Source organism: Muntiacus reevesi, chromosome 13, assembly GCF_963930625.1.
Source record: "Muntiacus reevesi chromosome 13, mMunRee1.1, whole genome shotgun sequence".
Taxonomy (NCBI): domain Eukaryota; kingdom Metazoa; phylum Chordata; class Mammalia; order Artiodactyla; family Cervidae; genus Muntiacus; species Muntiacus reevesi.
In genome coordinates, this window is record NC_089261.1 from 11,295,232 (window position 1) to 11,319,053 (window position 23,822).

At 41.9% G+C, this 23,822-nt stretch overlaps 2 protein-coding genes across 3 annotated transcripts in view; one reads left to right on the plus strand and one right to left on the minus strand.

Moving 5' to 3' along the window:
- TMEM116 (transmembrane protein 116) overlaps positions 1-23,822 on the minus strand; it is a 123,741-nt gene that overhangs the window by 29,411 nt on the left and 70,508 nt on the right. The window lies entirely within an intron of this gene.
- On the plus strand, positions 7,552-10,152 carry LOC136145996 (disintegrin and metalloproteinase domain-containing protein 1a-like; the record flags this gene model as incomplete). The annotated part of the gene is made up of 1 exon (XM_065904823.1): positions 7,552-10,152. A coding segment is annotated over one exon (2,535 nt), but the record flags the coding sequence as incomplete, so codon positions are not given.

Consider the following 23,822-nt stretch of genomic DNA (forward strand, 5'->3'; position numbering starts at 1 on the left):
ATAAGAAACTACTATCTAAAATGTATAGTGAAAACTCCTAAAACTCAACAACAAAAAACCAAACAGCCTGATTCAAAACATAGGCAAAGGACTCAAATGGAAATTTCTCCAAAGAAGATACACAAATGACCTTTTGCATATAAAAAGATGCTCAATGTCACTCATCCTTAGGGAAATGTCAATCTAAATTACAGTGAGATACCACCTCATATCCATTAGCATCACCACTACAAAAACAAAAGAAAGCAGAAAAGAACAAGTGTTGGAGAGGAGGTGGAGAAAACTGGAACACTTGGGCCCTATTGGTGGGAAGGTAAAATGCTGTAACTGCTGTGGAATGGTACAGTAGCTCCTGAAAGATATTAAAAATAGAATGACCATGTGATCCAGCAAGTTCACTTCTAGGTATAAGCCCAGAAGAATGGAAAGCAGGATTCCAAAGAGAGATTTATATGTCCATACATGTAATGTTCAAAGCAGCATTATTCACAACAGCTAAAAGGTGGAAGCAACCTGAGTGCCCACGGAGGGGTGACTGGAGAAGCAAAAGGTGGGCTATACATACAATGGAATATTATCCACCCATAAAAAAGGAAATTCTGCAAACTGCCACAACATGGATGGATCTTGAGGACATTATGCTAAATGAAATAAGCTTGTCACAAGAAGACAAATACTGTAAGATTCCACTTAAATGATGTATTTGTGTAGTAAAATCATACAGACAGAAAGTAGGACAGAGGTTCCTAGGGGCTAAGGGAAAGAAGATAATGAGGATCTATACTTTAATGAGTACAGTTTCCTTTTTACATAATGAAAAGAATCCTGGAGATGGACAGTGGTAAGAATTGATGCTTTTGAACTGTGGTGTTGGAGAAGACTCTTAAGAGTACCTTGAACTGCAAGGAGATCCAACCAGTTCATCCTAAAGGAGATCAGTCCTGGGTGTTCATTGGTAGGACTGATGTTGAAGCTAAAATTCCAATACTTTGGCCACCTGATGTGAAGAGCTGACTCATTGGAAAAGACCCTGATGCTGGGAAAGATTGAGGGCAGGAGGAGAAGGGGACGACAGAGGATGAGATGGTTGCATGGCATCACCGACTCAATGGACATGGGTTTGGGTGGACTCCAGGAGTTGGTGATGGACAGGGAGGCCTGGTGTGCTGCGGTTCATGGGGTCTCAAAGAGTCGGACACAACTGAATGACTGAACTGAACTGAATGTAGCAGAACAGGTGACAGTACTTAGTACCACTAAAGTGTACACTTAAAATTGGTTAAAACGGCAAATTTTATATTCTGAATGTTTTAACAGAATGAAAAAAATCCAAAGAAAAAAATGAGACAATTTTCCACTCTAAGAGATAACCATTGAGAAAGTGCAAAAGCCCACAGAATTGGAGAAAATATTTGTAAATTATATACTGACGGAGATTAGTTAGCACCCATGAAATATTAAGAACTCTTACAACTCAACAAGACTCCCTGTTTTAAAAGGTCAAATTATGTGAGCAGTTGTTGTTGTTACTCAGTCACTAAGTTGCGACCCCATGGACTGCAGCACGCCAGGCTTCCTTGTCAATCAGCCAACTCCCGGAGCTTGCTCAAACTCATGTCCATTGAGCTGACGATGCCATCCAACCATCTCATCCTCTGTCGTCCCCTTCTCCTCCTGCCTTCGGTCTTTCCCAGCATCAGGGTCTTTTCCAATGAGTCAGTTCTTCGCATCAGGTGGCCAAAGTATTGGAGCTTCAGCTTCAGCATCAGTCCTTCCAATGGATATTTAGGACTGATTTCCTCTGAATTGACTTGTTTGATCTCTTTGCAGTTAAAAAGACTCTCAAAGAGTGTTCTCTAGCACTACAATTTGAAAACATCAATTCTTTGGTGCTCAGCTTTCTTTATGATCCAACATTTACATCCATACATGACTACTGGAAAAACCATAGCTTTGATTAGATGCACCTTTGTCGACAAAGTGATGTCTCTGCTATTTAGGACGCTAAGTTGGTCATAGCTTTTCTTCCAAGAAGCAAGTGTCTTTTAATTTCATGGCTGCGGTCACCATCCACAGTGAGTTTGGAGCCCAAGAAAACAAAATATGTCATGCTCCTACTTTTTCCCCTTCTATTTGCCATGAAGTGATGGGACTGGATGCCGTGATCTTAATTTATTTGATGTTGAGTTTCAAGCCAGCTTTTTCACTCTCCTTTTTCTTCCTCATCAAGAGGCTGTTTAGTTGCTCTTCACTTTCTCAGATTAGAGTAGTATCATCTGCATATATGAGGTTGCTGATATTTTTCCCAGGAAGCTTTTACTGGAAGTTCTCAGTTCATGTACTGCTGAATGAATCCTACCTTAAAGGACTTTGAGTAAACTTTGCTTGCAAGTGAAATGAGTGCAACTGTACAGTAGTTTGAACATTCTTTGGCATTGCCCTTCTTTTAGGACTGGGATGAAAACTGACCTTTTCCAGTCCTGTGTCTATGGCTGAGTTTTCCAAACTGAGCGTAGCACTTTAACTGCATCATCTTTTAAGATTTTAAATAGCTCAGTTGGAATTCAACCATATCCACTAACTTTGTTCATAGCAATGCTTCCTAAGGCCCACTTGACTTCTCACTCCACATGTCTGGCTCTAGGTGAGTGATCACACCATTGTGGTTATCCAGGTCATTAAGACCTTTTTAATATAGTTCTTCTGCATATTCTTGCCACCTCTTCTTAACCTCTTCTGCTTCTGTTAGGTCTTTATCGTTTCCGTCCTTTATCATGCCCATCTTTGCATGAGATGTTCCCTTGATATCATCAATTTTCTTGAAGAGATCTCTACTCTTTCCTGTTCTATTGTTTTCCTCTATTTCTTTGCATTGTTCATTGAAGAAGGCTTTCCTATCTCTCCTTGCTGTTCTCTGGAACTCTGCATTTAGTTGGGTATATCTTTCCCTTTCTCCCATGTCTTTCATTTTTCTTCTTTCCTCAGCTATTTGTAAAGCCTCCTCAGATAACGACTTTGCCTTCTTGCATTTCTTTCTCTTGGGGATGATTTTAATCACTGCCTCCTGTACAATGTTACAAACATCTGTCCATAGTTATCCAGGCACTCTGTCCACCATATTTAATCCCTTGTATCTGTTCATCACTTTAACTGTATAAGCTTAACACATTTGATTTAGGTTATACCTGAATGGACTAGTGGTTTTCCTTATTTTCTTCAGTTTAAGCCTGAATTTTGTAATAAGGGTCTGGGCCACATGTCAGCTCCAGGTCTTGTTTTTGCTGGCTGTATAGAGCTTCTCCACCTTTGACTGCAAAGAACACAATCAATCTTATTTCAGTATTGACCATCTGGTGATGTCCATGTGTAAAGTCATCTCAGGTTATTGGAAATGAGTGTTTGCTATGACCAACATGTTCTCTTGACAAAACTCTGTTAGCCTTTGCCCTGCTTCATGTTGCATTCCAAGGCAAAACTTGCCTGTTATTCTGGGTATCTCTTGACTTCCTACTTTTGCATTCCAATTCCCAGTGATGAAAAGGATATCTTTTTCTGGTGTTAGCTCTAGAAGATTTTGTAGGTCTTCATAGAACCAGGCAACTTTAGCTTCTTTGGCAACAACAGTTAGGGCACAGACTTGGATTACTCTGATACTGAATGGTTTGCCTTGGAAACAAACCAAGATCATTCTGTCGTTTTTGAGACTGCACCCAAGTACTGCATTTCGGACTCTTTTGTTGACTATGAGCTACTTCATTTCTTTTAAGGGATTCTTGCCCACCGTAGTAGATATAATGGTCATTTGCATTAAATTCACCCATTTCCATACAATTCAGTTCACTGAGTCCTAAGATGTGGATGTTCAATATTGCCATCTTCTGTGTGACCACATTCAATTTACCTTGATTCATCAACCTAAAATTCCAGGTTCCTATGCAGTATCGTACTTTACAGCATTGGACTTTACTTTCACCACCAGACACATCCACAACAAAGTGTCATTTCTGCTTCGGTCCAGCCTCTTCATTCTTTCTGGAGCTATTAGTAATTGCCCTCTGCTCTTCCTCAGTAGCATGCTGGACACTTCCAACCTGGAGGGCTCACATTCTGGTGTTATCTTTTTGCCTTTTTCATACTGTTAATGGAGTTCTCCTAGCAAGAATACTGGAGTGGGTTGCCATTTCCCCCTCCAATGGACCACAATTTTTCAGAACTCTTGACTATGACCCATCTGTCTTGGGTGATCCACAGCATGGCTCACAGCTTTATTGTGTTACGCAAGCCCTTCTACTACGATAAGGCTGTGATATATGGAGGGTGATGTGAATAGACATATCTCTGAAGAAGAAATAAGTGAGCAATAAAAATACCACCTGGGCTTCCCAGTGGCTCAGTGGGTAAAGAATCTACCTGCAATGCAAGAGACAAGAAGACATGGTGTTCACTCCCTGGGTTGGGAAGATCTCCTGGAGGAGGGCATGGCAACCCACTTAAGTATTCTTGCCTGGAGAATCCCAATGCTCAAGGAGCCTGGCGGGTTACAATCCACAGGGTCACAAGGAGTTGAACATGACTGAAGTGACTGAGCATGAAAGCAAGCATATGAAAAGCTGTGCAACATCACTAATTATTAGGGAAGTGCAAATCAAAACTGCAATGAGACACCTCTTAATATCCACTACGATTGCTACAATCAAAAAGACAATAACAAATGCCAATGATGATGTGGAAAAATTGGAATCCCCATTCATTTCTTGCAGGAGTGTAAAATTGTCCAGCAGCTTTGGAAAACAGTTCAGCAGTTCCTCAAAGGCTAAACATAGTTATCATGTGACCAAACAATTCTACTCCAAAGTATTCATTCAAAGGATATGAAAACACACTTCATGCAAAACCTTGTATGGAAATGTCTATAGCACTACTATTCATAATAGTCAAACAGTAGAAACAACCAGGATGTTCATCAATTGATGAATCAAAAACTAAGATATATCCATATAAAAAGAATGCTATTTTGCCAAAAGAAATAAAGTATTGGTATCTGCTATGATATGGCTTTGAAAACTTTATGTGAGGTGAAATAAGCCAAACACAGAGGACTACAACTATAATATAGAAATCCATTGCTATGGACTGTCAAGAATAGACAAAATCATAGAGATAGAAAGGAGTAGTGGTGACCAGGGGCTGCAGGGAGCAGAGAATGGAGAGCGACTGCTAATGGACATGGGAGTTTTATTTTGGCATGAGGAAAATGTTCCAAAATTGCTTGTGGTGATGACTGCATAACTTTTCAATCATACTACAAACCATTGAATTGTACACTTTAAACGATGAGCATTCTGGTATGTGACTTTATATCTCAATAAAGCTGTTCTCAAAAGACAATTAAAGTAAAATGATATAATTTGGGGATGTACACATGTAGGAAGCAAAAATAATAAAGAAGGTGAGGAAGTAGTTATCATAAAAGACAAGATCATGATCTCTCTGAAGCAGGAGGGCATCGGATTGGCAATGGCACATAGGTGACTTCTATGAAGCTAAAAGTATTGATTACCTCATCAGGGTTGTACTTAACACAGCTGTTTCTCTCACCCTCCCTCCCTACCTTGTTATTCCTCTCTTTTTCAGTAAAATACACACAATATTAAATTAACCATCTTAACCATTTTTAAGTGCACAGTTCACTGGCATTAAGTTCATTCATATTGTTGTGCAACCATCATCAATATCCACTTACAGAATATTTCATCATCCTAAACTGAAAGTCTGTACCCATTAGACAAAAACTCCCCATTTCTCTATTACCCTACCCAGGCTAACCTGTATTCTATGCTGTCTCCATAAACGTGGTTATTTGTGAAACTTCACATATGTGAGATCATAAGGTACTGTCTTTTTCATTTTATTTAATACTAATTCACTGAAAAGCACATTTATGCTTTATGCATATTTTGTGATTGTGTTAGGAGTCAAAACTTAAAAATTTGAGAAAATAAAGAAAGGAGTGATACAAATTGGAACAGAATGTCTCTATAATCTTTCAAAGAATTTCATTGTAAAACAGAGAAAAGGATAATAAACTAGATGGTGACTGGAAGGTGATGTGGGCTGAGAGGGATGATTTTATAAAGGTGAGAAATTACAGCAAATAATAAGACTGGATCCAGCAGACAAACACATGCTGAAGATGTAAAAAAGAGAAGGGAGAAATGCAAGAGTATAGTCCATGAGAAATTAAAAGGGAAAGACATTCCACACACAAGTAAAAGGATTGGTCTTAGACTGGAGCAAGGACAATTTATTCATGACAGTGGGGGGAACATTTACATACAGCTAGTGGACTCAGCTAGTGTCTATATGTGGAGGTAGTCTTTTGATTGGTACTATTAATATTTTTCTCAGTGAAATATGAGGCCAGAAGAAATTAGGAGAGTGAACTGAACAGCAAAATGTAGAAAGAAGTACATTTTGAGATCATGTCTGTGCCGGCATGGTTTTCGTGGGTTTTTCTGAAGACATTTACAGATATTCAGGGCAGGCACGAAGCCAAGTAGAAACACAGAAGGTATAGCAAATGAGACACTGCAGCAACCACACCTGGGAGCTATCTATTCATTCAATGATTCTTGTTCGTCTACTCTTGAACAAGCACTCTTTCTAGACCTGGGAGAGGGTATAAGGAGGAACAAACAGAAGTGGCCACCGAACACACGGAAGTCATATACAAACACAGGGGAGACTTCAGGATTCCTAGTCTTCAACAGGCATGGTCTTAAGATGCTGCTATGCCAGGACCAGCCCAGGTAACAGGTCTGGAGATACTTACCAATCAAGGTTCCCGTGATAACTGCACACAGGGGAGGTTGCTCTGTTGGCATCTCCCATACACACTTTTAGTGTTATAAATGCACACCGTGTTATAAACAGAACTTGAGAAACTGAATTCTGATGATGTTTTTAAAAAGTAGGGAATGTCGTTTGTCCCACGGGTGACCAGCACACCGGGGTTTATCTACCTGGGGGCACAAGGCAGGTACCACACTGGCTTTATCTGACAGATCGGTCTGTTGTGCATTGCATCTATAATGCCATGTTACATCTAGTTACAATGTCCATGTGATACACAACAAGAGTTTTAGAAGAGAGGAAATGGGCAATGGAGTGTGCCCACTGAAGACCTCCAAGCTGCCTGGTCTAGAACATTAGGAGTCAGCTGAGCAACGGACGATAGGAGGAGTGGGGGAGGGGTGTTCCTTGCGGTACAGTTGAGGAAGGCATGGAGGTTTTGTTTCCTTTCTCAAGGTACAGCCTTGCACTTTTAGAGTTTGCAGTCCCGCTTCATGATTACAGCTCTTCCTAATGTCAGGAAGACCTTAACTACTAGAGTTGAGGGTGTGGAGAGGAGTCACAGAGAAAAGACACTATCTGAAGCGTAACAGAGAGATCCAAAAGACTAGAAAGGACACAGCCAGAGGCTGACCTCTGAGAGGCAGGCAAGAGCCACCCTTTGTGCAGCCAGCACAGATCTGAAGTGAGTACCTGTGACAGACAGTCTGTGTGTCAGGGAGAACAGCTGCTGCTGCTGGACCCAAGCCCTGCATCATCAACGGACTCACCAGGGCCACGTCAGTGGCAGCGTCTGTGAGAACCTCTGCCTCTATACTGCCTTCTCTACAGAAAAGGCAAGTGGCTATGTCTGAGGCTATCCGAGTGCTTCAAACTTGGGCTCCTCAGATGAAGGGCTTGAGGCGGGCCCTGGTGCCAGGACTTTCCCGTGCCAGGTTGGGGATCCTGTTGTTCTTGGTACTGATTTCTCTGCCAAGCCTGTACTGTGACCTGGGCTCACTATATCACTCTTCCTATGAAATAGTCATTCCCAAGAATCTGACAGTGGAAGCAAGGGAAGACCAAGTGGAAAAGCTCTCCTATATGCTATTTATGCAGGGCCAGAGGCAGCTGATTCACCTCACGGTGAAGAGAGACTATTTTGTGGATAACTTCCCGGTCTTCAGCTACCACAGTGGCATCCTGGGGCGAGAGATGCCTCTCATCTCGCAGGACTGTCACTATGAAGGCTACATAGAAGGAGTCCCAGGTTCTTTTGTTTCTGTCAACACCTGTTCAGGCCTCAGGGGCCTCCTGGTTAAGGAGGAAAAATCCTATGGCATTGAGCCCGTGCACTCTTCCAAACGGTTTGAGCACGTGTTGTACGCCATGGGCCACGAAGCTCAAGTCTCCTGCAGCGTCACGTCCAAGGACAGCCAAGTGGCGTCCACCAGCCGGCAACCACAGAGCGCCAGGCCTCACAGCTTGCAGGTGCCATCCGACTTGTGGTCACGTACCAAGTACGTGGAGATGTTTGTCGTGGTCAACAACCAGCGGTTCCAAATGTGGGGCGGTGACGTCAATCAGACAGTCCAGAGAGTAATGGACATCATAGCTCTGGCCAACAGCTTCACAAGGGGAATAAACACAGAGGTGGTGCTGGCTGGAGTGGAGATTTGGACTGAGGGGGACCTCACAGAGGTCCCCGTGGACCTGCAAGTTGCACTCAGGAATTTCAACAGCTGGAGACAAGAGAAGCTCTTCCATCGTGTGAAGCATGATGTTGCCCACATGATCGTGGGACAGCATCCTAAAGAGGGTATGGGGCAGGCATTTCTCGGTGGTGCCTGCTCAAGTGATTTTGCAGCAGCCATGGAATCCTTCCACCACGAGGATGTCCTCCTGTTTGCAGCACTCATGGTCCACGAGCTCGGACACAACTTGGGCATTCGGCACGACCATTCGGCCTGCATTTGCAAAGATAGGCCCTTCTGCCTCATGCATGAAAACATCACTAAAGAAAGTGGCTTCAGCAACTGCAGCTCTGACTCCTTCCACCAGTTCCTCTGGGAACACAAGGGGGCCTGCCTATTTAACAAGCCTGGGCACAAAGGCCGCTTACGGAGGGATTCGAACTGTGGAGATGGCTTTGTAGAAGGAGATGAGCAGTGTGACTGTGGTTCTAAGTGTGAAACGCACCCATGCTGTGACACCAGATGTAGGCTGAGAGAGCAGGCAGAGTGCAGTGATGGACTCTGCTGTGATAAATGTCTCCTGAGACACAAGGGATTCATGTGCCGTGCTGCTCTGGGAGAGTGTGACCTCCCAGAGTATTGTAATGGTTCCTCGGGAGAATGTCCCAGAGACAGCTATAAGCTCGATGGCACAATGTGTGACAGAATTCACTACTGTGCTGGAGGTCGGTGTAAGAACCCTGACAATCAATGCATGGATATATATGGGTCCCCTGCAAGGTCTGCCCCAGAAAACTGTTACGTTTCAATGAACACAAGAGGGGACCGGTTTGGAAACTGTGGTACCACCAGCTCACCGAGGTTAACATATCTGAAGTGTGCAGATGATAACATATTCTGTGGGAAACTCATATGTACAAATGTTAGACAGATACCACAACTCAAACCCAATCATACACTGATCCAGGTCGCTCACAGAGATGACTGGTGCTGGAGCATGGATGCCTATGACACTGCTGATGTCCCAGATGATGGAGATGCGCATACTGGCACTCTCTGCGCCCCACACAAAGTCTGCATGAATCACTCCTGTAGTCATTATGCTGTGCTCCAGTATGACTGCCCGTCAGCAGAGACATGTAATGGGAGAGGAGTTTGCAACAATTTTAGGCATTGCCATTGTGAGGATGGCTATGCTCCCCCTGACTGCAAAACTCCCGGAAATGGGGGTAGTGTAGACAGTGGTTCCCCTGGTAAACCAAGGGACAGTATCAACAATAATCCAAGTGAAGAGGAAAGCAAAAGTCATGCTGCAGAGGTTGGTAATTTTGGCAGAAACAGTGAAAATAAAGATGAAAGCCAGAGCCTTGAGAAGATACTGTACATAGTCCCCGTTTTTCTCTTAGCAATGTTTTTAGCTCTAGTTATTGCTGTCAGTTTTGGGGCTAGAAACGATATGTCACAGTGCTCACAAGAGGACCTAGAAGAACCCAAAGAAGAAGCTGTTCAAATAGAGGAGGCAGTCAGAAAAGTGGAAGAATCAGGGGCAGAAAATGAGTAGCGCTAGGAAGAAGTCCTTACACAGCAAACTCCCGATACACTGGGTAGGAAGGAGGTCAGCTGAGCAACGTGCTGTGGGCAGTGAAAGGTGCACAGGCTGATTGGGACTCTAAGGTCTACACAAATGTCCAAATGCGGCAGAAGGCATCTTCTTGTTTAGAAAGAAATTATCTTAGTAGTTGATTACATGTACATGTGCAAAGTTATTGAAAAAATGTTTTACTACTTTTTCCCATTTTCCCATTTCATGAAACTCGTTTAAATTACACTTTTCTCATGGATTATTCTTATCAATATCTCTTCTTAGTACGGCAAATTTGACTTCCTCTGTTTTCCAGGGAATGTCATATTCCATCTACTCTGCTTGACCTAAGATCTTATCTGTGTGTGTGCACACATGCGTGTGTGTGTGTGTGTGTGTATATATACACACTGCTCTCCTTATTTTTTCACCTCATTCACAATTACATATTATGTTAAGAAAATTTATATGATTTGTTCCTCTAATTTGCTTTTAGAAGTATATTCATTAATATACTGTCCGACTCTTTGCGACCCCATGGACTGTAGCCTACCAGGCTCTTCCGTCCATGGGATTTTCCAGGCAAGGGTACTGGAGCGGGCTGCCATTTCCTTCTCCAGGGGATCTTCCCAACCCAGGGATCGAACCCGGGTCTCCTACACTGTACACAGACACTGTACCATCTAAGCCACCAGGGACATCTTTATTCATTAAATAAAAATGTTTAAATGAAAAAGTAAATAAATATTTGTTTTCAGGTAAGGTACCACTACAGGTTTTATGGACTTGGAGCCTAATACCTGTTTCTTCCAATCTGCTTTAGAGGAAGCTACATTTGATCCAGAGTGGTCTGAACACCCTGTGTCTAGGTGCATGGGGGAAAGGAAGCAACCTAGGCAACCTTGTTCAGTGTGGAGTTCAGTTGGAAGTATTGATTATTCTTTTTTCTCTCTGTTTTTCTACTTCACTTATTATATTTATTTCTCATTTCATTTTTAAGTAAACATATTGTCGACTGACAGTCCAAATAAACAGAGCTTTGGAGGGGAGTCAATTGTGTATAAAGAGAACACAAAGCATGTATTACATAACATTACCCATTCTGTGCAAGACACCATGCTATATACTTTACATTAATTCTTTTTTTTTTTTTTACATTAATTCTTAATCATCCCATCTATCCTATCAGACCTCCATCTCATCCATGAAGAACTAGAGATCAGAGTTTTGCCCTAGAACTGGACTGCATTCTGCCCAAGTATAAAAGAGTCTACATTCTCCACTACCTCATGAGCCTTTTCCTTTAGTAAAAAAAAAAAAGTGAGAGGGAAGATAACTGATATATCCTTAATTGCCCAGGATGTGACTTCCTTCTCAGTGACTCTAATGAAACAGAAGCCTTACAAATGAATATTGATCTCTATCATGAACTTGCCACAATGTCTAGTTATTATTGATGAAAGAATCTTTTCCTTTATTACATCCTGCCATCATGGAGTGATCGGTTTATGTCCTTTTCAGCTCTAAGGGCCCAGATCACCTTAGGTGCTCAGGAAATGTTGACCAAGCGAATGACTTTACCAGAGCCAACCCCAAAGTAAGATGGTACTGCAACTGGATACCCTGGCTAGTTCCTAGACAGAGCACAACTGAGACCTTTCTCAGGTGCTGTTTTGCTACAGGTTAAGTATTCTCAGCCTTGGGAAAGTTCTCGAGCATCAGTCTTTGATGGTACATCATTTGCTGAATCCCTCTTCTAACTGCCCACTCCTATGTGAGCAGTGGTGGGGGAGCAAACAAAAGAAGCTTAAGACCTGGTTTAGGCTTTCAAGAAGCTGATGCTAATTACTTTTGGTGGAACAAAACCAAACTTCAGAGCAAAATCCAAATTCAAGCCTTCAGTTATGTAAATTTCCAGGTCACAAGATTTGCTGGTAATCAAATCTCTAGACACTGTATGCCAGAAGGTCAAGATTCCTGTGAAAGCACACTATTAGTTGGTACTGGCTTTGAGAACAAGAGTGAAACTGGGTAACTGAAGGCCTCCAAAGGTAAACCTGTCATTAGAGACTTCTGAAAAAGATGTGGAGGACTTCTGCTGAAAAGCACTGCAGTGCAGAATAGAAGTGGTAACCTTCCTAAGTACACATCCTGATGACTATAATAAAACCTAGTAAGCATCAGTCTTTTTTTTTTTTTTTTTAGCATCAGTCTTTTTTAAAAAACAGAAGAAATAGAAGGGAATCCTGATTTAGGTACAGGGTAATTATGCTTAGCTAACTTAAAGGTGTCCTTTAAAAACCAAAAGTCAGGTAGGTAATTGAGAATCAATCAATAAAACCTATTTAGGATTTCACAATACTTGACAACAAAATTTAGCAAATACAGAAGCTGTATAGATTACTTTAAAATTTTTAGTTGCTGTCTTTACAATCAGCCCTCAGGTTTACAAGACTATGTTAAAGGCAGGAAACAAAGGTTAAGACAGTTCTTTAAATAAACTTCTTCTGAAAGAATGATTTTTTTTTTTTTTTAAATATTATTTTATTAGTTGGAGGCCAATCACTTTACAACATTTCAGTGGGTTTTGTCATACATTGACATGAATCAGCCATATAGTTACACGTATTCCCCATCCCGATCCCCCCTCCCACCTCCCTCCCCACCCGACTCCTCAGGGTCCTCCCAGTGCACCAGGCCCGAGCACCTGACTCATGTATCCCACCTGGGCTGGTGGTCCGTTTCACCATAGATAATATACATGCTGTTCTTTCAAAACCTCCCACCCTCACGTTCTCCCCCAGAGTTCAAAAGTCTGTTCTGTACTTCTGTGTCTCTTTTTCTGTTTTGCATATAGGGTTATCGCCACCATCTATCTAAATTCCGTATATATGTGTTAGTATACTGTAATGATCTTTATCTTTCTGGCTTACTTCACTCTGTATAATTGAAAGAATGATTTTTTAAAAAATGAAGAGATTTATAAGTTGTCAGGTGAATCTTAAAATATGTGGAAACTCCACAGTCTGGGGATTGAAGGCTGAAGCTCTTTAGGGTAGACTATAGGAGGGAAGTGACCAGTTTTAATGTGGGCAGGAGAGAGAAGATAGGGTATCTCGCTTCGGAAATCTCCAGGTGCAGGAGAGAGAAGATAGGGTAACTCGCTTGGGAAATCTCCAGGTTCAAGGTGCAGTGTTTTGTATTTTGTGTGACTGCCTCTGCTAAGTGCACTTCTCTGGCCCGTTTGGTTTGGGGGACTCTGAGAAATGCCTGCTTACACTTCCCAATAAACTGTGTTGGCAGCGACTCAGGACCCAGCCAGTCGCTGCCCCAGCAAATTCTGACAGTGACTTCTTGCTATCCTTTACCTGTCTTCCCTGGGTGACTGCTGTCCTCCCTGTGGCCAGTGAAGATCGAAGCCCTTCCCTTAGCTTTGCAAAGCATAGCCATGTTCAGGCTCTGGGCTGGCAGGGAGGGAGAAGGAGGGAAATTACAGTGAAATTTTGATGTAGCCTGTATTAATGCTCACAGGGAGACTTGGATAGGTTCTCTCTTTGGATATCCCTAACCTGACCTCTCTTCTTGTCCATGTAAGAGTGCTTTTGGGAATGTCCTCATAACGTGAAGTCAAATTCCACTCTCTCTGGCCCAGCTGAAGGAAAAAAAAATGATTTATAAACACAGGTGATATCATCAACCACACAGGGATGCGATTCTGCACAAAATAAAAGTTTTATATTAGTTTACAAAATTTTTTGAAAATATATTAAAAGTTAAAAAAGAAAAAAAACGTTTTTGTGTTTACTAACATAAGTTCAGAGTACAATTTCGGTGTTTCCTTTGGGCAAATGCGCTCATCAAAAGGTTTTCTCAAAACCCAGAGCAGGTTTCCTTCAAGGATGATTACAAATGACTGAATCTTTAAAAATAAAATTCCCCATGCTTCTGAACATTCAGTTTTAAAATTCTGTGCAGGAGTGAAGAGTAGGAAAGACAGATCCAATACCACTTTTGTTATTCAATAAAATTATGCAAGTCTTACATAGGAGGCTATGTAAGGAGGTTATGCCAGAATGAAATACATGAGGGTAACGAATCACTCTGTGAATAACAAAGCCATGGTGACTCTTCTCTCAGGTAGAAAATATTTTTAAAAATATTTAAAAAGAGAACATCTGAGGTGGAATCATGACTGACCAAGTGTTTGCAACCTCATGCCTATTTCATTTCGGTAGTCTATCTTCCTGGCCAATCTAACATCTGGCCTCTGATTCCCCAAACACTGATTTTAGTGCCAGCCTGGAGTTCAGGAACTCTCATTGCCCTTCTCACCCTCAGAGCTCCCTGGACCCTGCCCCCATTATCTAGGGCAGAAAATATAAACTTGGTGGAACATTAAAAAGAAGCCAGAAAAATAAATAAATAAATAAAGGACTGTGACAATTGCAACCTCCTTTCCGTTTCCAACCACTGTCTCCAATGACTTTTGAAAACAAGGATTTCCTCATATCGCTATAGGTCTAACAGGAAGAACCTCTGTCCTCACTACATACCGTGGTCACTTTCCACTCTGGGCTTTTGATCATAGCCTTGTTTCCACTGAATGACCTCACCCTTTCCTTCCCCTAATAAGTTCGTAACTGTCACAGCTCCAGTGAAGCTCTTGAAACTGCTCCTGCATACCTCCATTTTTTAAAAAATGAAAACATGGGTTCCCGTTGAGGATACTCTTGGGAAGAGCCTATAAGGAAGTCAGCCTGAAACAGAACATCAAGTGGTTGTTTTTGTAAAACAAGGAGCATATATGCATCCTTATGGTCAAGTGAAGCTTCCAAGGTACCTGGAGAGTGAGAAATGTGTTTTTACTCACAGAGTTCTCAGAATCTCAAATTCTGGACATACTCTTGTGTTGGCAGGGAAATGGAAAGAAAACCATGTAGCATACAAAAGGAATAAACTCCAAAACTACAATTTCTTCCAGTAATGCATTTTCAGTCATCTAACAACCACGAGCTGGCTGCAGATGATTTCACATGAAAAGTAGAAACGAAAAAGGCATAATGTCAGTGCCAGGGAACAGGATAAAAAGCTCTCCCTCATGTCTTCCACGGTCCAAAAACATCTTTATCTGCCTAAAGCTATCCTTTACCCCTTAACAGTCCAAAGCCATCCTATGATCTCTGTTTGTTTCCAAGGCAAACCATTCAATATCACAGTAATCCAAGCCTATGTCCCAACCAGTAAAACTGAAGAAGCTGAAGTTGAACGGTTCCATGAAGACCTACAAGACTTTTTAGAACTAACACCCAAAAAAGATGTCCTTTTCAGTATAGGGGACTGGAATGCAAAAGTAGGAAGTCAAGAAACACCTGGAGTAACAGGTAAATTTGGCCTTGGAGTACGGAATGAAGCAGGGCAAAGGCTAATAGAGTTTTGCCAAGAGAACACACTGGTCATAGCAAACACCCTCTTCCAACAACACAAGAGAAGATTCTATACATGAACATCACCAGATGGTCAACACTGAAATCAGATTGATCATATTCTTTCCAGCCAAAGATGCAGAAGCTCTATACAGTCAGTAAAAACAAGACCGGGAGCTGACTGGCTCAGATCATGAACTCCTTATCGCCAAATTCAGACTTAAATTGAAGAAAGTAGGGAAAACCACTAGACCATTCAGGTATGACCTAAATTAAATCCCTTACAATTATACAGTGGAAGTGAGAAATAGATTTAAGAGACTAGATCTGATAGACAGAGTGCCTGATGAACTATGGATGGAGGTTTGTGACACTGTACAGGAGACAGGGATCAAGACCATCCCCATGGAAAAGAAATGCAAAAAGGCAAAATGGTTGTTTGAGAAGGCCTTACAAATAGCTGTGAAAAGAAGAAAAGCGAAAAGCAAAGGAAAAAAGGAAACATATACCCACTTGAATGCAGAGTTCCAAAGAATAGCAAGGAGAGATAAGAAAGCCTTCCTCAGCGATCAATGCAAAGAAATAGAGAAAAACGACAGAATGGGAAAGACTAGAGATCTCTTCAAGAAAATCAGATACCAAGGGAACATTTCATGCAAAGATGGGTTCAATAAAGGACAGAAATGGTATGGACCTAACAGAAGCAGAAGATATTAAGAGGTGGCAAGAATACACAGAAGAACTGTACAAAAAGAGATCTTCACGACCCAGATAATCATGATGGTGGGATCACTCACCTAGAGCCAGACATCCTGGAATGTGAAATCAAGTGGGCCTTAGAAAGCATCACTACGAAAAAAGCTAGTGAAGGTGATGGAATTCCAGTTGAGCTATTTCAAATCCTGAAAGATGATGCTGTGAAAGTGCTGCACTCAATATGCCAGCAAATTTGGAAAACTCAGCAGTGGCCACAGGACTGGAAAAGGTCAGTTTTCATTCCAGTCCCAAAGAAAGGCAATCCCAAAGAATGCTCAAACTACCGGACAATTGCACTCATTTCACACACTAGTAAAGTAATGCTCAAAATTCTCCAAGCCAGGCTTCAGCAATACATGAACCGTGAACTTCCAGATGTTCAAGCTGGTTTTAGAAAAGGCAGAGGAACCAGAGAGCAAATTGCCAACATCCACTGGATCATCAAAAAAGCAAGAGAGTTCCAGAAAAACATCTATGTCTGCTTTATTGACTATGCCAAAGTCTTTGACTGTATGGATCACAATAAACTGTGGAAAATTCTGAAAGAGATGGGAATACCAGACCACCTGACCTGCCTCTTGAGAAACCTATATGCAGGTCAAGAAGCAAGAGTTCGGACTGGACATGGAACAACAGACTGGTTCCAAATAGGAAAAGGAGTACATCAAGGCTGTATATTGTCACCCTGCTTATTTAACTTATATGCAGAGTACATCATGAGAAACGCTGGGCTGGAGGAAGCACAAGCTGGAATCAAGATTGCTGGGAGAAATATCAATAACCTCAGATATGCAGATGATACCACCCTTATGGCAGAAAGTGAAGAAGAACTAAAGAGCCTCTTGATGAAAGTGAAAGAGGAGAGTGAAAAAGTTGGCTTAAAACTCAATATTCAGAAAACTAAGATCATGGCAACCAGTGGGTCCCATCACTTCATGGGAAATAGATGGGCAAACAGTGGAAACAGTGTCAGATTTTATTTTGGGGGGCTCCAAAATCACTGCAGATGGTGATTGCAGCCATGAAATTAAAAGACGCTTACTCCTTGGAAGAAAAGTTACGACCAACCTAGATAGCATACTAAAAAGCAGAGACATTACTTTGCCAACAAAAGTCTGTCTAGTCAAGGCTATGGTTTTTCCAGTGGTCATGTATGGATGTGAGAGTTGGACTGTGAAGAAAGCTGAGCACCGAAAAATTGATGCTTTTGAAGTGTGGTGTTGGAGAAGACTCTTGAGAGTCCCTTGGACTGCAAGCAGATCCAACCAGTCCATCCTAAAGGAGATCAGTCCTAGGTGTTCATTGGAAGGACTGATGCTGAAGCTGAAACTCCAATACATTGGCCACCTCGTGTGAAGAGTTGACTCATTGGAAAAGACCCTGATGCTGGGAGGGATTTGGGGCAGGAGGAGAAGGGGACGACAGAGGATGAGATGGTTGGATGGCATCACCAACTCGATGGGCATGAGTTTGGGCAAACTCTGTGAGTTGGTGATGGACAGGGAGGCCTGGCGTGCTGCGATTCATGGGGTTGCAAAGAGTCAGACATGACTGAGTGACTGAACTAACCAACTATAAAAATATAGAAATGAAAATAAATATGCCAAATAAAGCTAAAGATACCGATTAATTCTTTGCTTTTAAAAATGAGAATGCATTTCAACTTTGAGGTAACTGACATTCATGATCCAAGGAAAGCTCACAGACAGAAATCTCTATTGGAAAACTAAAACTGCTGCAATAAAATTATATATATATGTTAAATTCCCCCAGCTACTGAAGAGTCTGCATGAAGAATTTACATTTTATATAATAACACACCTAAAGAAGAATCTATTAGCCTTATTCTAGAGTTTTTCCAAGAACAGATACCATTTTTAATGAACTTTATTGTCCCATTAGCTGTTTTTATAACCCATGTAAAACTCTAAAAATGTTTTCCAAAACAACTCAAGCACAAGAGAAAAGAGTAGCATAGCTTTCCTAAGCACTGTCAGAACTCCCTTCTTCTCCTTGGAGCTAAGAGCATGAGTGTTGTGTAAGCTTGAGGTCTTGTGTTCTTCAAGCCTAGCAAATCCAACCAGGAAGAAATTTCTGAGAGTGAAAAACAGTCTTTTAATAAAGGATAATACTGCCTTTCTTCTGATTGAGGGGGCTTTCATATTCCAGGTCCTCAAGTCCCAAGTGTTACTTTTTGGCTGATTGGTCTGAGACGTGGAACTTCACTAACCTCAGGTCTGGGTTTCCTCCTCAGTTGGATAACCACACAAAGGTTCTCAACCACACAGCGTGACTGGGAGATTCAATTAGATCACATAAGTGATGGTATCTAGTGCAGTATCTGGCATACCGCAGGTGCTCAAGTAAATGCTGAGATGATCTAAAATCAAATGTGATGATGGATGTAAGACAGTATTGTTAATTCTAAGCTAGTCAGCAATGATATGATTTAGCCACTATCAAGTCATCATACTGAATTTCCTTTACATTGATGGCATTCTGACCTACCATATCACCATCTGCAAACGTATTCTATTTCCCCTACTCAATCATACATCTCTGGGGCTGAGGCACAAGATTTGGCTAGTGTGGCACTCACTGCCTTGGGTACAATTATGGGTAAGAGTGATGGGGACATTCAAAGAAATCCTGCTTATTGGATCCTAGGTCAAGGATTCCAGCTTCCTCCCTCTTCTGACTAACCTCAATGTTTAGCATGTAAATGGCCCAGGACAGCTTGCTGGCCAAGCTTGATGCTTTCTACAGATGTCTAATTTTAATCAGAAAATGAGACTTGCTGCTGCTGCTTCTAATCACACATTCATTCAGTCATTCATTTGGCTGCTACTGAGTCTTCATCTATGAACTGTTCTATTACTGTGGAAATGGTAGTCAATAAGATAAAGTCTCCGATCCCATGAAAATTTTAAAACTTACAAAACTGACACAAATAAACAGAAAACTGCATGATGTGCCAGGCTGTGATGTGTGTGATGGAACGCCATGAAGTCGTGCAAGGGGAACAAGAGTGATGCTATTAGTGTACAGTGCTATTTTAGGCCAATGGTCAGAGAAGTCCTGTCTGATAAAGTGATGTTGGAGGAGAGACATGCAGAAAGTGAGGGAAGAAGCTCTGCAGATATCAGGGGGAAGAGCAAATCAGGGGGAGGGAACTCCAAGTGAAAAGGCCTTGAAATGGGAGCACGCCCGGCATGTTTGAAGAACAGCAAGGAGGTCAGTATATCTGGACACAGTGAGCATCATGGAGAGTAGTGTGAGGGCTGACAGGAGACCAGACACATGAAGACTTGGAAAGGAATTATGTTTCTATTTCATCGGAGATGGGAGGTAGGGAAAGGTTATAGCAAAGGAGTGAACAGAGCTGAGAAGCACTGAAGGATCAGTCCATCTGCTACGGCAGTCAGGAACAGGCAGGGACAGGGGAAAGGCAGAAGCAGAGAACCCTTAGAGACTCCTGTGATTTGCCAAGTGGGCAATGTTGGAAGCTTTTAGGAGGATGGCTGTAGTGATGGTGATGAGGAGAGGCTGAAATTTGGGTATACTGTAAGGTAGAGCTACAAGGATTTGCTGATGGAGCAGAAAAAGAGAGTGAGAGAAAGGCAGAAAGGAAGGATGGTTCCAGTAGCTTTCCCTGAGCAACTGCAAGAAGAGAGTTGCCCTTTACTGAGATGGGGATGAGTGTGGAGAGAGCATGCACCAGACACATTCAGTTTGAGATGCCCATTAAACACTCACATGGGCATGTCAGCTTGGCAGTAAGATGATTGAGTCTGGAATTCAGGAGAGAAGTCAGCCAGACTTCTCTATATGTGATGGCTGTCAGTGTTCAGATGATATCCCAAGCAATGGGACAAGGTGACACTGCCAAGGGCGTAAGTACAGCTAGAGAAGGGAAGAGATCTGAGGACCCAGTGAGGACTGAGCCCCAAGGTGCCCTCTGTGTAGATGATGATGAGATGAGAATTCAGAAAAGAAGTGAGAGAAATACTGGCCAGTGTGGTAGGGGTAACACCAAGAGAGTGTTTCCCTGAAGACCAAGAGAAGAATGTGTTTCTAGAGGACTTTTACTCTACAAATGGTAGAGTGCAGGGCCCTGTAGGACTCTTGGGCACAAGGCCTTTGTATCCCCCATTGCTTTGATGACAGGAAACAGCCTTCTGTCAGCCTCCATGACCTTCCCTAAGTTCCAATGGACAGATTTGAGCAGTTGCTTATTAGGGAAGGGTGGGAATGAGAGACCAAGGAAAAACAAGTCAAGAGCAGCCTTGGGGCAAGGTCCTGTCTCCCCATCAAAGGATACACACAACAGTATCTTCGAGCTATTCTGCAGATATTGAAGCCCTCTCGAGGTGGGAGAGTTAATGATTAATGATGGCATACTGCCTATAGCATGTAGACACCAGATGAGTTGGACCAGAAGGTCAATGATGTGGACTCCTACCTACCTCACCATCAACCCACCAGAAGAATGCCCGTGAGCTGATCATGCCCTTTTTGAACAATTACTACAAAACTTGTCACTGTCTTCCCCAAGTTAGGACACTTGGTTTTGAGGGCATTAGATCACTGTGTTCCCCTTCGCCTGCCAAAGCAATAAAGCGACTCTTGTCTACTTCACTCAAAACTCTGTCTTTGAGATTTGATTTGGCATCAGTGTACAGGGAAGCTGAGCTTTCAGCATCACAAACTCAGGGAATCCACAAATTCTCTTGGCCCTACCTTCAACACATATCCAAAATGTAACCCATTACCACCACCTTCAACTCTCCAGTGCGCTGCAAATTACCATCACCCCTTTTTAGACAACTTCAAAAGTTTTTAACTGGTCTCTTCTCACACAAAAGCCTATTTTCCACCCAGCAGACAGTTATTCTTTTAAAAAGTACGTCAGAACACACGCATTATCTTTTTGTTTGTGTTTTTTAACTTTTTATTTTGTATTGGGGTATAGCAGATTAGCAATGCTGTGATAGTTTCAGGTGAAGAGGAAAGGATTCAGTGGTACATATACATGTATCCACTCACCCTCAAACTCCCCTCCCATCCAGGCTGCCACATAACATTGAGCAGAGTTCCACGTGCTATATTGCAGGTCCTTGTTGGTTACCTATTTTAAATACGGCAGTGTATACATGTCCATATCAAACTCCCTAACTATCCCTTCCCCCCCAACTTTTCCCCTGGCAACTATAAGTTCCTTTACAAAGTCTGTGAGTCTGTTTCTGCTTTGTAAGTTCACTTGTATCATTTTAGATTCCACATAAAAGGGATGTCATATGATATTACTCCTTCTCTTGACTGATTTACTTCTCTCAGTTCAGTTCAGTTTAGTCGCTCAGTTGTGTCTGACTTTTCGTGACCCCCATGGACTGCAGAACGCCAAGCTTCCCTGTCCATCCAGACTCTTTCTAGGTCCACAGCCTGAGGGCCCCATGTTGATCATTTGATTTGACAATGGATAGTTGTTTATCCACTGACATCCTGAAGCTGGCAGTTTGGGTGGATGCATGGGGGTGAAAGCTTATTCCAGTGGTCAAAATACAAAAGATGGGCCCAAAACCATTTGTGAAGGTATTCAATCTCTTTAGTATTCAGAGAAATGCAGACTATCTAGCCGCAGAGAGATATCACTATACACTCACAAGACTGATTACAGAAGAAGGAAAATTCCAAGTATTACTGTAGAACAGTGGAAACTCTCATCAACTGCTTTACAAATGTAAACTGGCATGCCACTTTGAAATAGCATATACTGAATACCCTGACATCTGCATCCTCTTACTAGATAATAATGGACACAGAAGCACACTTCACAGTATTCCAAAAGAACTCCATGTTGTATTCACAGATAATACAATGGATGTTAAATTGTGACAGATCCACACAGAGAAATAAAGGAGTACAGCAATGGAAAGGAATGAACCTTGGCACACAAAAGTACTAAGTAAACTTAAATACTACTGTGGAACTAAAGAGGCTTTACATTAACACTGCATTCATCTGGCTTAATATAAAGTGAAGAGGGAAAATGGGAAGCACTTCCCAAAGGTCAAAATAAGGGTCTACAGAAGCCTCCTCCTCCATAAAAGCAGTGGTAACACTGTCAAAAACAGTCAAAATCAACTTTTTTGCAAGTGTGGAAACTGTCTAAGTCATAGAACAACAAAATAGCTGAATCTTGGTGAGAACAGCAAGGTGTGTGAACTTTTAACTACCCTACTCCCATAACCTTCTCCTCAGGTCCCCAAGAGTCATCTCAAGTACAACTCAACTGCATCATCTTAACTACAATGGCTGTGAAAACAGGCAGCCTGGTAGAATGGACAGAACAGTTTGGAGCTCCCTCAAAAGCCTACCCATAGCATCACTACTAAGTTGCGTGTCTGGCAGGTCCCTGGAGAATCCCCATTCAGGAAACTTGTATTCCTATAAACCTCACAGGAGAAAGCATAAGGCAAAAGTTTCACAGCATTGGATTTGGCAAAGGTTTCTCAGTTATGACACCAAAAGCACAGGCAACTGAAGAAAAACAGACAAAATGGACTTTAGGAAAATATTTAAATTCTGTGCATCCAAAATTACTATATATTCACAGAGTGAAAAGGCCACCCACAGAATGAGAGAGATAGTTGCGAATCATAATATCTGATAAGGAACTACTATCTAAAATGTATAGTGAAAACTCCTAAAACTCAACAACAAAAAACCAAACAGCCTGATTCAAAACATGGGTAAAGGATTCAAATGGAAATTTCTCCAAAGAAGATACACAAATGACCTTTTGCATATAAAAAGATGCTCAATGTCACTCATCCTTAGGGAAATGTCAATATAAACTACAGTGAGATACCACCTCATATCCATTAGCATGACCACTACAAAAACAAAAGAAAGCAGAAAAGAACAAGTGTTGGAGAGGAGGTGGAGAAAACTGGAACACTTGGGCCCTATTGGTGGGAAGGTAAAATGCTGTAACTGCTGTGGAATGGTACGGTAGCTCCTGAAAGGTATTAAAAATAGAATGACCATGTGATCCAGCAAGTTCACTTCTAGGTATAAGCCCAGAAGAATGGAAAGCAGGATTCCAAAGAGAGATTTATATGACCATACATGTAATGTTCAAAGCAGTATTATTCACAACAGCTAAAAGGTGGAAGCAACCTGAGTGCCCACGGAGGGGTGACTGGAGAAGCAAAAGGTGGGCTATACATACAATGGAATATTATCCACCCATAAAAAAGGAAATTCTGCAAACTGCCACAACATGGATGGATCTTGAGGACATTATGTTAAGTCAAATAAGCTGATTTACAAAAAGATAAACACTGTATGATCCCACTTAAATGATCTCCTTGAGTAGTAAAATCATACAGAGAGAAAGTAGGATAGTAGTTGCTAGGGGCTGAGGGAGAGCAGACAATGGGGATTTTTATACTTACTGAGTATAGGCTTTCATTTTTACACAATAAAAAGAGTCCTGGAGATGGATAGTGATAATGGTAGCACAACAGTTAA